Raw genomic sequence first — 17825 nt, 5'->3', positions numbered from 1 at the left:
ATGATAACTGAGTAAGAAGAAAGACATAAGTTAATAGCATGACTGCCCCCAAATTTCTGCCTATAAGTGATGTCCAGATCCTGGGCAAAGGAAAGTAAATTCAGTGTCTGGGGACCTGGACAAGTTGAGAAGATAGTAGATCGGAGTTCACAGATGCTGGAATGGCTGGCATTTTCAGATAGTTTTGGAAAAGATGAAGTTGTGCAAATAATACAAGGAAAACAAACAGAACAGACCACATAAACATGAGTGTTTGTTAAGTACTTAGCTATGTATGCCTGCATTGAAAATTCACACTGTTATGTATAGACTAGGGAGTTCTCAGCTAAATGATTCCCAGAGCTCAGAGAAGATGGGAAGGTATTCAAGCTCTGAGCAGCCAGAATGGTGTTATGGTCTAGATTTAAAATGTCCCCTAAAAGTCTTGTCTTTAGAAGTGGGGCTTTTGGATGGTGTTGGTTCATGGGAGTGCGATACTTATCAGTGGGTTGATGACTTCAAAGCTGAATGTGATATTAGGAGACGCGGCCTGGTTAAGGGTTGTGGGTCATTGTGGGTGTGACCTGGAAAGGTATATATTTTTTTCTGGTCCTACCCTTTTGCTTCCTGACTGCCACAAGCTGAGCAGCTTTCCACCATGCTGTTTCTGCCCTGGAGCCAGCACATGCACTGAACTCTCTGAAACTGTGAGCAGAAATAAACTCCTCCTTTAAGTTGTGGGTGTTGGATATTTTGTCCCAGCAAGAGGAAAGTATCTAATACAAGTAAAAGTCCTCAAGGAAAACCAAGTAATTCATTAAAGATTGCTGAGCTTTTATTACTTAGTGGTAGGGAAAAGTTTCCCCTGGAATGAAGACTACTGTAGACTTGTCCTAGTAAATATATTTCTTAGAGAATCAAGCTGACCCACAAATAACTGGGAAGGGAGGGAAAAAAAGCTCAGCACTTCTTAGAGGTAAACCACATAGTTCAGATACCAATGAGGTTAACACTCACAATGTCAAGCATCCACTAAAAAATGATTAAACATGTTAAAAAGCTCACCTAATCTTTTCTTAAAACTTTAGGAAAAAGAAAAATAGACACCTCCCTGTAAAAGTTTGATAGTCTTCGGCATCTTAAATTTACTTAGTCATAAGGAATTAAATCTTCAACTTTCTTGAAGGTTTACCTTTTCCTTTGAATAAAAACATTCAATAACACAGAGCTCATTTTCCCCTTCACAATTGGTGACCCCTATTTATTTTATTTCAGGTTAAATCCACCATTGTATGTAGATCTCTAACTTTGTGTTCTGAAACAATACTTAATGTGGATTGTCTTCTGAAGAAACTGAGAGGGATTCTCATGCTCCTTTTTCTCAAGGTAGATATACTCAGTTCCTTTTCTTTTTTTCCCTGGCAGGATTATTCTTGCCATTATTTGGATGTACTCTGTTTTCTTCATGTTTCTTTTTAAATGTCATTGCTGCCATGTTAAAATAAGAAAAAGTTCTACAAAGACTAGAAGCCTATAAATCATTGGAATATAAAATTTGTTTTCATAGTGATGTTGTCAGTAACAACAGTGATAAATGTAAATAGCATTTAAAATTAATTGATCCTCTTATCTACCCTAGACATTGTAGTATGTGTTTCCTGAGGATTATCACATTGTCAGAAAAATTCTATGAAGTAGATGTTGTTACACAAGTGTCACAGAGAAAATATAAATAAGCAATATGAAAACAGTAACTACCTACTGATCATATAAATGCAGATATATCCATATCCTTACTATTTTCATGTAAATATAAGGATGTATCAGTATAAAAATCATATTTTAATACTTATTCATTTCATTTAAAAAATATGTATATAAAATAAGTGTTTATTTGAGTGCTTATAGCATACCAGTTTCTAGTCTAAGCATTTTATTTTATTTTTAATCATATTAATACAATTAGTTATAGAGAATAATTGGTTTCATTCTGGTATATTTATAGATCCATACAATATACTTTGAGTATTTTAATTTCTCCATTACCCCTTTCTTCTTTCATCATCCCTCCCCCGACCCTCTTCCTCTTCTCTAATAGTCTCCCTTCTACTTTCTTCTCTCTTTCTCTGTCTGCTCTGTCTGTCTCTGTTTCTCTCTCTTTCTAAGGTTCCATATATGAGAGAAAATGTTATATTTGACTTTCTAGGTCTAGTTTATTTTGCTTAACATCATGATCACTGTGAGACCAAAGCGACTCCATTTTGCTAAAATCCACTATTCCCCTAGTCTCTATTGCCTTCACAAATTAATGGTTAAAATGTGCTTGCTCTGGGACAAAAGACACAATCTGTAAAGAAGCAAAGTTCCAAAGTTAATTACTCAACCATCTGTTTGCCCAGGAAATGAACGTTCCGGGTCCACTATCTATAGAACAATCTTGTCAATGTGCTGACCATCAGTACGTGACAGTCGACCACTAACCTTTGTCCCTCTTTTCCCTCGTAAAACCTACATGTAACCACCCCTCAACCCCCTATGGGCCTAGCCAATCAGAAATATACACTTCATGCTTGCTAAATGCCAACCAATCATGTAACTGCTAAGTGAAAAATCTCCAAACCTTGCTGTAACCACAATAAAAACCCCGCTAATTTGAAATTCGGGGCTCTCAATTCTGATCCGCTGCGTCGGTGACAGTTGGGAGCCCCTGCTCGAGCTTGAATAAACGGCCCTTGTGTGCTTACATCGGAATCGGCTTCCTGGTGGTCTTTGGGACTTCTCAATCTGGGCACAACAATCACCAGTTCTATTTTCTACAAGTGACATTATTTCATTCTTCTCTATGCCTGAATAATATCCCATTCTCAAAAACAGATGGGCCATCAAGAAAAAAATCAACAGCAAAACATCAGAGTTAGGTTACACTAATAAATCAGATGAATTTAACAGATATCTACGGAGTGTTCCATCCAACATTAGAGAAATATACATTCTTTTTGCAGCTTATGGAACTTTCTCCGAAACAGACCATATGTTAGGCTATGAAGCAAACCTTAGCAAATATAAAAATACCAAAATAATCTCATACATGCTATCAGGTTACAATAGAATGATACCAGAAATCAACAAGAGAAACCATAGAAACTATGCAAATACATGGATAACAAAAAATACACTTTGAATCATCAATGGGTGATTGAAGAAATTGGGGAGAAATTAAAAACTTCCTAGAATCAAATGCTAATGGAAACACAACATACCAGAATCTGTAGAATACAGTGCAGGTGGTCCAGAGAGGAAAGTTTAGAGCTCTAAGTACCTGCATTAAAAAATTTGAGTGATCTCAAGTAACCTAGTGATGCACATTAAGGTCTTAGAAAAACAAGAACAAATCACATCTAAGCCAAGGAAAGGAAAAATGTAATAAAAAGTAGAGCTAACATTAATGAATTGGAGAGTGAAAGAGTATGAGGGATCAATGAAACAAAGAGTTGGTTCATTGCAAAGATAAGTAAGATCGATAAACCTCTAGCCAAACTAGCCAAAAAAAGAGACCCAAATAAGTAAAATTAGAGATTATTTTAATGCCTGTTTAACATTTCATTTTATCAACATTCCTTAAATATCAAGTATTTAATTTCCAATGTTGTGCCATTTATAAACCTTGCTATTCTAAACATTTATTTTAACACAAGCTTCATCCATATTCCAAGAAATTTTTCTAGAAAAGGGAAATAAGTAAAATCGTTTTGTACTGTACAACGACTTATTATATTCTTGAATTTTTGTGGTGATTCATTTCCTAGAAATCTAGAAATACCCTTAGCAAAGTATAGTATGCATATTTGCTTATAATTTGAGAATACTGATAAAATTATTGTTTAAAACGTTGATGCTCTGCTTGTCTTCAATACTGTTTCACACTTTTAGCCTGAGCACTCTTTGTGGGGTTTTTTGGTTTTTTGTTTTTTGGTACTGGGAGTGAACTCAGGACCTTGCACTTGAGAGGCAGGCGGCGCACCACTGAGCTAAATCCCCGGCTCACAACGTCATTCTTAACGAACAAAAATCACATCCTAACTCCAGACGCGAATGTGTGCTTATGATATGCTTCTTTAGTGGGTCGTTTTCTCTTCCAGCATCTTGGAATGACCTGTTACTGACCTTCTTTAAATAACAGGACATTAAATAAAGCTGAATTAATTTTTACTTTTTAAAACTAGATACTTTTATAAGAACTCCATTATACTTCAATTTTTTCCTGTTCTCATGAGTTCTTCCTCCCACTCTCCTGCTCCCCTTTTAAACCATTCTATAAGTTCCCACCTTAGCAAGTAAACATCCTTGTTTAAGGAATTGCGTGTTTGACAACCTTGACCACTGAGGTGTAATGATCTTGCCCCGGATTTGGGTACTTTTGTTTGTTCTTTCTCTAATTCTTTCCGCCCACTCTGGGAAGAGACTTTATTGCAGTCTGTTCTCCCCCAGCCCCGCCCACATCCGGACCCTCCCCCTCCTGCCTCAGCGTCCCATCTCCATGGTAACCCCCGCCCTGGAGGACTCCTGAGCCGGATCTGGTAGCCACAGCTTCTGGTTTCTATTCTGGCCATGGTTGGCCTCGTCGGGTTTCTGTGCCCTTGAACTGCAAGTGCACTCCGAGAGGAGAAGAGCGCGGTGCTGTGGGGAGTGCCGCTGGAGTATCCGGCCGACCTTGAGCCTAAACAGCTGTCACTTTCGCCCAGGTCCGCAGGTCAGACCTCCAACCCCCACCGCCCTGGCCCCTGAGCCTTCGGGTTCTTAGGATCGTGGGTGTGGGCAGCCAACAGTCCTTGGGTTCCAAGCTACTGTTTCTGGTATTGGGTTGTTTCAGTGGTGGGGACTGAACCCAGGACCTTCGTACTGAACTACATCCTTTTTATTATTTAAAAATTTGAAACAGCGTCTCGCCAAATTGCCCAGATTGCGTTGGAATATGTGATCCTCTTACCCCAGCCTTCCAGAGTGCGGGGATTACCGGCCCCAACTACTGTACGGTTTGCTTTAGGCCGCACATCTTTCCAACCATTGCATATATAGACCCATTAAGCCCTCACCAACCCCGAAAGAAGTAACAATGGTGTCCGTCTTTTTCAGTTGAAGAAACTGCCTCCTAATGAACAAGTGCCCCACTTCTCATAGATAAAGACAGTGGTCAGGTCATAGTGGAATTCAGCCAAACCAGTCTGGACTACACCAAAAGCTGCTTTACCCATTCCCCAGGACGCTGCTGATGTTAGCAGTACCTACCTAGTATTGCCTTTGTTATACTCCACATGCGGAGTTCCCTTGTGCTACGTAAGCAGTAGGAAAATCAGGAAGCTTGATCAAAACCTGCCACACTTCCTTGATTTATAATAAATGAAGTTAAGGGCCGAGGATTTATCTCAGTGGTTTCTCCGCCTGCTGCGCAAGCACAAGGACCGGAGTTCAATCCCCGGTACCAAAAAAAAAAAAAAAAATGAAGTTAATAACCAGGAGTTCTTTTTTTCCATGACGTGTAACTCTCATAATATGTTTTGAATTTTTTTGTCTTTATGCTTTAGAGTCCATATTCCAACTTGGATGTGCAGAAAAGAGAATTTAGATTATCTGAGCAAAAATTTTCCTGTCTGAAATTCTCTTACAGTTATGAAAGGTCATTTAGTAGATGTGCTGGAATAAAAATTTTATCTTTCAAGCCGCACAGTATTGGGTTGGGCTTCTCATCCCCCCCACCCCCATACTGCTTATCCTTTTTAAATTTAAGAACACCATGATATAATTTTTTCTTTTGGTACCGGGGATCAAACTCAGGACCTTGCCTTGGCAAGGCAGACACAGTGCTGCTGAGCTAAATTCCCGGCCACCATGATATAAATTTACTTTTGATGGCTACCATCGTTTAAGTAAAAAGGAAATGGTTCAATCATTTGAAGTCCCAGTTGCTCTTGCTGCCTTCAATAATGTCTTTCATTTTTAAAAACTTAATGAAAATACAGGAGGGGTCTAAATACTAATAGTAAAGTAATAATAAGTTAGTAAATAATATGACTCTCTACAGATATAATAATAGTGGAAAAATCTAAAGAAAAAATATATTGATGCAATTATAAAAACTAATAAATTTTATTTAGCCAGAATGCCTCCCACTCAAGCAGAAAGTGTCATAAAGAATATCATACGAGAAATAGGACAAGAATGTGCATCCCATGGGGAGATTGTTTCTGAAACTCTGGTTGCTTTTATGGTAAGAATGACTATTTGTGCAAATTATTTCTTTATTAGAAATGTTTAAAATTCTGTCAACCATCCCTAGATGTGTTTCAGCTGAAAACATTGAGATAATGGGACAAGTTAGTGAAAAGTGTCTTTCAAAAGTCTGTACAGCATTTCAGCTGTAGATTTATGATGACTGATTTAGAAGCTCTTGATGAGTTTTAGCAGCATCAGTAATGCTGTGCTGTGAGGAATTTCTTTATCGTGTATTTTTGTTCATTGTTAAAATTACTCATCGCTGTGGTTTCTCTTTTCTTGCTTTGGTTAACAATACATAATGAAAAATGATAAAATACATCATAGTTTTCCAATGTAAAATCCCACTATTGCTTTCAACCCTTTTCCCCCATATAATTTTTCTAGTACCATATTCAAGTTTAGTGTTTATTTCTTCCTTTCTTCAACCTCTAATGAAGGGTTGGGTGATCAGAAAAATAGTTGAAAATTCAATTTATGACTAATCAAGAGATAACTGTTTAAAAATGGGAGGATATTAACCTAAATTTATAATAATATGAAAAATTACTTAATGGATTCTTTTCCTACTCTCAGGTGAAAGCTGTTGTTCTGGATCCAAGTAATGGCTTTAACATAGATAGAACCCTCGTGAAAACTGATGTGCAGAAACTTGTTAAGGTGATTGTCTAAAGATCCTAAAGTTTGGAATTATTTATTTTCCATTTAAAATGCAATATTTTGTGTTATTCATTACTGGCTTCAATGACATGAAAAAGAAACCAAGTAGTGGTACAAACAAATAAGAGCTTTCTTTTTTCTCTTAAAGTCTGGAGATACATAGGCTGTTCTTTCTGACTTCCTGGGATACCTCCCCTTTCATATGGCTTGCATCCTGTGGTCACAAGATAGCTCATATCTGTAGGCAGAAAGAACAGGGAAGGCAAAGGGAAAAATTTATGTGACGATTAGATTTGTCACTTAATATCCAGAAAATAATAGTTTTCTCAGAATCCCTCAAATCTGCGTACATTTATTGGCCAGAATGGAATTGTAAGTGACTCTGGGACATTTCCGACCCCCCCACCCTTCTTTCTTAGGTAAGTCTTTGCCCTAGTCCAAATTAGGATTCTGTTAGTAAGAAAGGAGGGCCATGGATACCAGGAAAGTAGCAGTATTTCCCCAAGTATTTTTGTGATACCTTTTTATTAATCTGTGGCATTGAGAACATTATAAACTGGTTTGTCATAGGCCGAAGCTGTTAAGTTAAATGATTCTAAAATAAGATTCATATAATTGATTTAATTTATGTTCTTCAATTCTAAAGGAAAAATTAAAATCAGAGCATAATAATCTTATAAGACAAGTAGATATGCCTGAAAATCAGTTTTAAAAACTAAAGAAGAACTTTAGATATATGTTGTTCATATCTTAAATTTGGCTCATTGAATCTAATAATCAATGTTATTTTTTTCTTCTGGATTTAATGGATTCCTTTCTTCATGTAAAGGGCTTGAACCAAGCTTTTCTAAACTTACATGTGGACATTCTTTGGCCTCATGAAAATGTCAGGGAAAAATTTCATCCCTTCCATCTTCTCTCACAACCAGCACCTCACCTACTGAAGAGTGGAGTTGTCTGTAGATGCTTCAGAGGTCAAGGAGGTATTTGGAAGCCTGGAGCCAGGGCATATGTTGTTAAGTCTGCAGTAGTGACTCCATGGTATCACAGGTCAGCCTAGAGCTAGGATGTTCTGACCTGATTTTAAATGTGGTATAAATCCTGTTCTTAACCATGAGTTAGGGACATGACTGTGATGGTCAAGCAGAAATTTTATTGGCAAGCCATGGAGGAGACTCAGGAGGTACAAAAAGTAAGTTTTTCTCCTTTTCACAGCTCCAAAACAGTTATTTTTGTCTCTCCAACTCAACTAAGCTAGAAAGAATCAAGCTCTTCTTGCGGTAATGGGCTTCAGCCCAGGGCCTTTGCATTGAGCTACATCCCCAACCCCCACAATTTTTTTTTTTTTGAGACGGGGTCTTGCTAAGTCACTAAGCTTGTGATCTTCCTGGCTCAGCCTCTCAGAGTGCTAGGGCTACAAGTGTGTGCCACCACACCTAGTGTCAACATATTTTTAATGTGACAGGTACAGAAACTCTCAGTGTATAATTCAAGTTACCAGAAATGTTTCCTTTTTTTTCAATTAAAAGTCATGTGGATGAGCTAATCTTTTTATTTGTAAAGTCTGCTTTTCGAACAATACCTATTTCTGTACTGGAAGGGACCCAGGTTCACAGATTTCCTTAAAGACAGAATGTTCTCAGTCTTGCATTCTACTGAACTAAGCCCCCATGTCTTTAGTTCTTATTTTGAGGTAGGATCTCCTAAGCTGGCTTCAAAATTGCTATCCTCCTGCCTCTGCCTCATGAAAATATCAGGGAAAAATTTCATCCCTTCCATTTTCCCTCATGAGTAGCTGGGATCACAGGCACGCACTATGCCAGAAGAAGAAATTTGGAACACAGGGTAGAGCCAGAGAAATTTCATGAGGAGAGGGCAGTACTTGCAGCAACGTTTTTTTTATAAAATGCGTGTGACCTCCAGCATCAGTACAGTGTTGACCCAGGCTCGGATAAATAGCAGTGAGTATCTAGAGGAGTTCTAGACTGATGTATGAGCTTCATGGAACATTTACTCACATTTAGAGTGCTCAGACTAAAATATCAGGCTTCTTGCCCTCGACTAGCTATTAGCCACCTGGGTTTTCTCAAGGAAAATAACTTATTACTTAGTACGTGCTGCTGGTTGAGTAAACTATAAAGCCTGAAGTCCTCAAAGGGAAAAATAATAATAAAAGGGCCGGTTGGTGGATAAATATCAGGAACCATTGCTTTGATGTTTCTATTTATTTTTTAGAATAACTTAGAAAATACTTGAGTGTTTCAGGAAATGTAATAGAATCTTTTGTTGGCTATTCTTTTCTAGCTTTGTGTGACTCGGCTACTGGATAGTAAAAATCCATCCCTGGACACAATTAAGATGCAAGTCTATTTTGATATGAATTACACAAGTCGAGGTAATGTATACCAACCCATTTGATTCTTTCAAAGAGGGTTTTATGTTGTATTTCAGGTAAGAAAGGTATTTGACAGTGACTTTATTTGTTTAATGAAATTAACTTTTTGTCAATCTTTTGAATGTTTTCCAACTTCAATGTGTCAGGCAGTTTTCTGTTACTACAGCAAATACCTGAGATAGTAAGTAAAGAACAGATTTATTTTGGCTCACAGTTTTAGAGGCTCACTCCATGATCAGTTGGCTCTGTTGTTTTGGGCCTGAGGTGGTACATCGTGGTGAGAGTGTGTGGCAGAGCAAAGCCATTTACCTCTTGGCTGGGAAGTTAAGAAGGAGAGACCTGTGTCCTGCCAGCCCCTTGGAGGGGTTGCCCTCAGGGGCCCAAGGATCTTCTTCTATGCCCTCCCTCTTCTGGGCTCACCACCTCCCAGTGATGCCTAAGACTGGGAATAAAATCTTAACACATCCCCGCCTCCATCCCAGGCTCCTAGGGCAGAGAAGCTCAGCCGGTCCCAGCACCCCGAAGGAAGCTCCCCCACTGCCATCTCAAGATCCTAGGGCAGAGAAGATGAGCCACGTGGGCACCAGAAGCACACCCTCCTGTGGAAATGAGAAGACATGTAAACAAGTCTCAAAAACAGACTGATAGATCACCTACAGCAACCCCAAAGGGAAACGAGATGGAACAATCTGATACTCAACCACCTGGACTCTCTGAACTGGCAACAAAAGAGGATCTGGGAAAAATGAAATCAGAAATAATTACTCAGATAACAGCAAATATTTTGCTCATGGTGCAAGACATGATTAATAAATCTAGAGAAGACACAGATAAAAAAATAGAGGATCTGAGGAACATGATGGAATCCCAACATAGGAAACAAATGGAATCCATAAAACAGATAACAGATTTCCAAGAGATTAAAAACTCCATCGAAAGTCTGCACAGCAGAATGAACCAATGTGAAGATAGAATTTCACATATAGAAGATAAGATTGCAATTAGTGACCAGGAAAAGGGAAATTGCTTTAAAATTGTAAGGGAACACGAGAAATCAATCCAGCGGCTACTAGACGATGCAAAGAAGAATAACATAAGACTGATTGGAGTGAATGAAGAAAGAGGAGAGAGTGCAGATGACATAAAAAAACTGTTCACAGAAGTGATGTCAGAAAACTTCCCAAGGAGGGGAAAAGAACTTGACATACAGATAAGTGAGGCATATAGGACTCCAGCTAGCCTTAATCAAAAAAAAATCTACATATAGGCATATACTAGTTAGGATTCCAGAAATCCAACAGAAGAACAAAATTCTACAAGCAGTGAGAGAAAAGAAACAAATCACATACAAAAGAAAGCCCTTCAGAATTACAGCAGACTTCTCAATGCAAACCCTCAAGGCAAGAAGAGCTTGGAGTGATGTATTTCAAGCCCTAAAGGAAAACAGCCTCTAACCCAGATTGATGTACCCTGCAACACTATCTTTCAAAATTGATGGAGAAATAAGATACTTTCATGACAAAGAGCACCTCAGGAACTTCATGAATACCAAACCAGCACTCCAAAAAATGTTAGACAATACCCTAGGGAAAGACAGTGAGGATCACAACCCCAGGAAACCCAGCAGAATGAATCCACTGGGTGTGACAAATTAAACGCAAAGGGGGAGAATCCAACAAAAAGAAAAAGTCATGACAAGGCTTTTAAAACTTTTAACTTCATCTCCCTAATAAGTGTATAATTCAATCTTATTGTTGTACTGATTAGTATTTTTCTGATTCTAGAGTTGCACATCATTCCTTGTGCTATACTGGCTATTTATCATCTTCTTATGTCTACATTTTAATTGGGTTGTCTATTAATGAACTCTAAGAATTCTTTATATATTCTGGTCATAGGTTATATGTATTGTAAATATGGTCTGTTTAAGGACTACTTTTCATTTTAATGATGTCGTTTAAAGTTCTAAATTTTGATGGAATCTCATCAATTTTTTTCTTTTATACATCATGGTTTTTGTATCCTAGGTAGTTCTTGCCTACCGTAAATTCATAAATATTTTCCCTTATAATTTCTTCTTAAAGTTTTATAGTTTTAGGCTTTCTTATTTAGGTTCATAGATCCCTTCAAGTTATTTTCATGTATGGAAATAAAGGGTTGAGGTTAATTTTTTATATACGGATACCAGGTGTTCTAGTGCCATTTGCTGCAAACACTCTCTCTTCCTCGACTCTTGAATTGAGTTTATATTCTATAAGATGCTAATGTTAAATAATCTTTCAAAACTCAGTGGACCATATATGTGTGGTTCTATTTCTAGATTCTCTGTTTTATTCCAATGATCTATGTGTCTTTCCTTACACCAACACTGCCTTGATTACTGTAGCTTTAGAAGAAGTCTTAAAATTAGGTACTAAATGTCTTCCAACACTGTTTTGGTTTTTGTTTTTAACTTTTCTAGGTCCTTTGTACTCCTACATAACTTTTAAATTTCAATATCCAGTTCTTCATTTATAGCAAGTATACACAGACCTGAAATTTTATATATACCTTGTGTTTTCTAATCCTGTTAAATTCAAGTACAAGTTCTAGGGGCTCCTAGAGATTTCTTAGTATTTTCTCTGTAGATGATCATTTCATCTACATATAAAGATTTTGCTTCTGCCGTGCCAATCCTATCCTAGTTGTGTCATTTTATTGCCAGACTATTTTGGTGGGGACTAGGTTTCAAAGTTTAATGGACAGATAAAGAGTAAGCATATCTGCCCTTGTTCCCCACCTTAAGGAGAAAGCATTGTATCTTCTCCATTCATATAAGGCATTCTCACTGGAAGTATGGAGTACATGTCTTTAATCTGTTGAGAAGTTTCTGTTCTACTTCTAGGCTCCTGATAGCTTTTGCCATGAACAGCTGTAGAATTTAGTCCAATACTCTTTCTCCAACTAGTGACAGGATCATATAGCTTTTTCCTCTCCTCTGTTAAAATGATGACTTTTGGGGGTGGATCTTCCAATGCTGAACCAACACTGCCATCCCTATAGCAGAACCACTTTCTACATACTGCCAGATCTGACTTCCAATAGTTTGTTTTGTTAAACAAATTTCTATCTATCTTCATACTTTTTTCTCCTATTATCTTTATCCAATTTTAGGATTAGCACAATGTTGAGTTCCTAAAATAAGGGGAGAAGTGTTCCTTCCTTTTTCTGGTTTAATTGTTTGATATAATTTATCAGTTAAAATGTTTATGAGCCTGCTGTTGTCATATAGGTAGGTTTTCAAGCTAGGAATATACTTTCTTTAATAGGTGCTACTCAAATTTTACATTTCCTCCAGAGTTAGTTTCATTAATTTGTCTTCCAAGGTACTTCTTAGAAGTTGTCAAATTTATTTCAAAACAGATTTTTGTAATATGCTTTCTATATCCTTTTAAATTCTGTAAAATCTGTGGTAATGTCTCCTAGATCTTAATATTGAAATTTAAAAAATGTATAACTGATATTGTATAACAGGAAGAAAAGGTCTAAAAGAGCAGGGGAATTGGGAGGGATAGGGGGAAGGGAAAAAAGGGAAAGGAAAAAATATGAAAAGAGGAAAAAAAATGGAAACATGGTCTTTGCAAATAGGGAAGGGTGGAGGGGGTGAAGGGAGGGCAAGAGAAGGGGAAAAAATAAGAACCAAGATACTCATGTAAAGGCCCAAGATCCCAATGATAAATGTAACTGTATTTTATACCAAAAATGTACCAATAAACTTAATGGGAAAAAATCCCACAAAAAACCTTAACACATAGACCTTTGGGGGACATTTGCTAAACTATAGTATTAGAAAAATATAATAACTTTGGAAATGCTTAATGAGAAAAATACCAATAGCCTTTGTGAATGTTCAAAGTAATTTAAATTTTTATGCTCATAAAAATTATGTTTCCAAGTCTACTGGTTTTTAACCTTTATGGTACTAATACATAATAATTAGAAATTAAAACATCCAGCCCATTGAAGTTAAAAACTTTTAATTTATAGATTTTTCTCATTTCTAGTTTATTACTTCATAATATGTAAATTATGTAGCTACCTAAAAATGAAATTAATTATGGGAAATCTAAATTTAGAATTTCTTACATTATGTAAGTAATTTAATGCATGTGTCAAAGTCAAGTTATAAATAAGACTTTTGTCTTAGGACAAAAGGAAAATAAGGAGGAAAATAAATTCCTCCACACATTGTATCTTTCCCTATTGTAATCATTATTTTTTATAATTATCATTGATCTGCAATCATTATTAACAATTTGGTCATTTCTTTGTCCTTTTTCTCTGTAGGCATTAGAGTTTCAATAATGCTACATATGTAAAATCATATGTATTTATAAATTTTTGCTTAATAATAATACATTTTAAAGTAGTAAAATAGTTATGAATTGAAGAAATTTAATTTATATTTTTTCAATTTGCAAAAAGTTTTCATTTACTTTTGTGGTAAGATTATAGATATGAACTGTGTGTGCTTGAAATGTAATTATTGACCTTCCAATAGTAATGTGGGATGTCTTATTGAGTCAGTTACAGGAATTGTACTGCTGGTAAAGATAGTTTCCTGCCACAATTAAACCTATATGTTAGCATATCATAGGAAGAAAGAGGAGGAATCAAGTTCTTGATGCAATGTCGTATTATCAGTAATATTTATTCAGAGGAAATTTATCTAGAACTAGAAATACACATAATTGGAAAGGAAGATACATATGCTACATATATAATTATGTTATATATACTACATATAACATATTATACTACATATGTAATCATATGCTGTAAATATATTATATATATACATGTAGGGTGCATGTGTGTGTGGTATAGAAATAGTCTTCTCTACTTTCTGTTTAATTGGGAAGTTTTAGTCTTTTATGAAATTTACTTTTAGATTGATTCAAGTCTTAAGTGTTTTAATAAAATATTCCATTTAAATCTCTGTAGCAAATGTTACCCACCGGATTTCTGTCTTGAGGTTACTTGGTGGCCACTGATTTTTTTAGTTATTAAATCCTAAGAAAGTAGTTGTTTCCATGCAGTAGACTTGTCAAGCATTTTTCTCTGGTCCTTATGTGAGAATTCCAAATATCAAACTTATGGAATGTTGCTATTTGCCAATTTTAGAGGACTTTCTTGAAGAGCATCACCGAGTCCTAGAGTCCAGATTAAGCTCTGTTAGCAGAGAAATTACAGATAACAGAGCAAGTACTAGAGAAGAATTGGAAAGCCTCTACCAAAAGATTGTCAGCTACATGTTGCTACGCTCGGGGCTTGGATCCCCTACAGACATCAAGATTGTCAGAGAGACAACAGGTACAAAATAGAAATGATTTCCATTCCGTAAGTGAAAATATATCATCATTGTATTTTATAAAATATGTTAAAATTGAAGTTCCCTTCTTATCTGAAAAAAATCAGCATAAATAAGTTAAAACTTACCCAGGCTTCTTTTAAATCATTTATCAATTCTAAACCTCAAGTAGCACCTCTTGAAAATGAAAAATTGTTCATTTTCTTAGAGCTGTACATATCCTGGAACCTATTACACCTCATCAGAGAAACATTGGTAAGAATGTGGAAAGGGCTGTTTCAAACAGGTGGAAGGAGTTGAGCCTGTCACTGCAGATGATAGAGAAGGGCACTTTTTTATCCTCAGGAAATACCTACTTTCACAATTTAAAGTGAGGAGTAGGCAAGATGTCCACCTTGTCTGTGCTTTCTTCCATAATTACTTTAAAGCATAGATTTTTCTACTGAGAGCCCTAGTTAGAAAGTTTGTTTTAATGTCCATTGCCAAAAAATTACTGATGAAAGTGTAATTATTACAAGTGTACATGAGGCAATGGCATTATTTTTGATAGTTGATCTTTGATTTATGATAAATTTCACTATGTATTCCATTATCAGGTACCAGAAATTTAAAGATCACTAGAAAACAAGTCTTTTAACTTTCTGCTGAAAGAAACTTGTAATCTAAGTTCTGATATTTATTCTATCCTTTTGTCTTCCTTTTTTGTGGTTTATTCCAGCTGCCTTACAGAGTGTTTTTCCTCAGGCTGAGCTTGGGACATTTCTAACGCTTTCTAAGATGGACAAAGAATGCCAGCTGAAAGAACTCACCACGATTGTAACTGGAATTCGCTTATTTAACAGAGATTGTGGAAAAGGAGGAGAAGGCATTGATGATTGTAAGGGTATTATTAGGTTAATTCTAAAAGTTGTGTATGTTTAAATTTTAAGTTGCATAGTGAGGAAAATAATACATAGCATACCATTGGTATTCTGAGATTTAAAATTTGCGGTTTTGATTGTTCCCTATAAATGACTACCATTTATAATATGTTATAATTTTTACTACTGCTGAGGCAAGGCTTTATATTTTATGTACCATGAAGCTATTGTGGAAAGGTGAATCACTTGAATGGAATGTGGGGGCCCTGCCCAGACGCTCACCTCTCCAATTTAGTGGGGCTTTGTGTTTATTCCAAGTCACCCAAAGGAAAGTAAAACTCTGTGAACTAAAAATAAAAATTACCCTGGAAAGAAAACAGTTGCTAGTACAGTTAATAGAATGAAAAATTCCAAGAGGAGATACTTGTGTATCTGTAAATTCAGGAGCATCAAATATGTTGTTATATAAGTAATATCTTCTTTGTAAGTTTGAAAGTGTTTATGAAATACTTACTTAAGGATCTACCAGTAGAATTAACTCTTTATGAATATGAATTTGGTAATCCTGTAGGCCCATAGATAAGGTGTTAATATCTTTTATCAGATTACTGATCACCAGATGCTGGATCAATATTAACAATAGGATAATTTTCTTTTTCTTGTAGTAGGAATGAACCCAGGGCCTTGGGCATGCTAGGCAGGCACTCTCTCACAGAGTTACATCCACACCCTTAATTTTTTCCATTTTAAAAGCTGTTCTAAAAAGTCAAATTCCCATTCTTCATAAAGTTTCTTCCTTTGCTAGACCCTTCTGTAATATTTTCACCATCCAGATGAATTTCTTATTTAGTATGCTTTGTAAATTTGTTTTTACAAATAGAAAAGAAGATATATAGAAGGATAGATCAATGGTATTCTAGAGGCACATGGCCAGTAACACATAATATCAAAGTCTACCTAGTCTTTAAACTCTTCTATATTTTAGTGACAAAAGCTGATATGCTTTAACTTTTGGTTATCATTCTGACAATATCTTTTGCTTGAATAGATTCTTTTTGGAGTTTTTTCTTCATGGTGGGACCAATGAAACATGTGTGACTCATTATTACCTTGCTTGGGAAAAAAACCTAACTCAAAGTAATGCTTAAAATATGAACACTTTCTGGGCCTTTTTCTCCTTCATTCTTCATAGACTCCCTTATGTCTTCTTATGCCCTTACACACAGTGCCAGCTATTCTCCATGAAGCAATCCCAGCCACCACTCAGTATATTGACTCTCAACTTCAGAATACCCAGGACCAGTTGTATCATTATACAGCCATCCTTGAGAAAGTAACAAAGAACCCACTCATGGGTAAAGAACTTCAGCAGTATATGATAAAAGAAGCTCTATATAATATGCGACAATATGAGATCTTCCTTCAGATCATCTTGGTGAGTTAATGTCATAAGATCTGGACTCCTTTGTATAATGCAGTCTCTTTACAATCAGGTCACTAGTTAAGGAGGCAACATCAGTAACAGCTCCATGTATTTCACATCAGTAGGGCCAGGAATTAAAATAGAAATGGAAAAGTTGGATTTTGACTTTAATCCTGTTATATTGGTAGAAATTGATTTTATATTTGTTGATTCTCTTTGGTTCCTGATAGTACGGTTATAACATACTGCAGTTAGGTAATGCTGTGTCTGTGTGTGAAAGTAATACTGTGGTGTTGTTTTTAATTTGGAGCAAGTACCTATTATTTGGCAGGTAGTTGACTCACAAATGATTTTTATGTAATCATTTGTTTTTATTGTAAAAACTGGCAGGAACTATTTTTATAATTGCTGTTCTTAGATCTAATGAACAAGCCAAACAATACTCCCTGGAAGTTGGAAAATATGGTTAAGTAGAAGTTATAAACTTTTTAAAGGCAACAGCACCCTTTCTTCCAGATAGAAACTTACTCACAATCCTAAAAATATAAAGCAGGTAACTCAATGAAGGGATTGGAGGACCCATTTCACTAAGAAATATCCTCAACACACCTTACGCTTCCAGGGAATAGTTTACAGCTGTATGTGGCCAGGAAAACAAAGTGCCTGTTCTCCTCTATCACAGATAACATGGAAAACTTCTGTGGCTTCAAAACATGTGGATGTTTCTCTCCACCAGCAAAAAAGCAATTTTGCTGGGACACCAATTTGTTGTGCTCTAATCCAGTTCAGTTCCAACACTATCTACCTGGAGACAGCATCAGTCCCACTTACTGAGTGCTCAGTCCTCAGGACTGCCCTCCAGCCCCCACACTTTAGGTGCTGCTAATC

The 17825-nt window shown here is 36.3% G+C and overlaps 1 protein-coding gene across 7 annotated transcripts in view; it reads left to right on the top strand.

Annotated features, from left to right (window-relative positions):
• The window catches only part of Cfap206 (cilia and flagella associated protein 206), a 135160-nt gene that overhangs the window by 42103 nt on the left and 75232 nt on the right, over positions 1-17825 (top strand). For 4 of the 7 annotated variants that reach the window (XM_004860237.3, XM_013077964.3, XM_021240780.2 and 1 more), the window contains exons 2-9: positions 1255-1365; positions 4468-4729; positions 6136-6244; positions 6826-6909; positions 9214-9304; positions 14468-14656; positions 15373-15531; positions 16741-16949. In XM_004860237.3, coding sequence (XP_004860294.1) covers positions 6137-6244; positions 6826-6909; positions 9214-9304; positions 14468-14656; positions 15373-15531; positions 16741-16949 — 840 coding nt within the window. In that variant the 5' untranslated portion in view covers positions 1255-1365; positions 4468-4729; position 6136. Of the gene's footprint in view, positions 1-1254; positions 1366-4467; positions 4730-6131; positions 6245-6825; positions 6910-9213; positions 9305-14467; positions 14657-15372; positions 15532-16740; positions 16950-17825 lie in introns of all 7 variants that reach the window. The other 3 variants (XM_021240774.2, XM_087188029.1, XM_021240776.2) reach the window with 2 other exon arrangements.

The sequence above is a fragment of the Heterocephalus glaber genome, unplaced genomic scaffold (genome assembly GCF_053883595.1).
Source record: "Heterocephalus glaber isolate CG9 unplaced genomic scaffold, H.glaber_assembly_v1.0 deba00001523, whole genome shotgun sequence".
Taxonomy (NCBI): domain Eukaryota; kingdom Metazoa; phylum Chordata; class Mammalia; order Rodentia; family Bathyergidae; genus Heterocephalus; species Heterocephalus glaber.
Note: the sequence above shows the minus strand (reverse complement) of the source record. Positions and strands in the feature narration are given on the sequence as shown.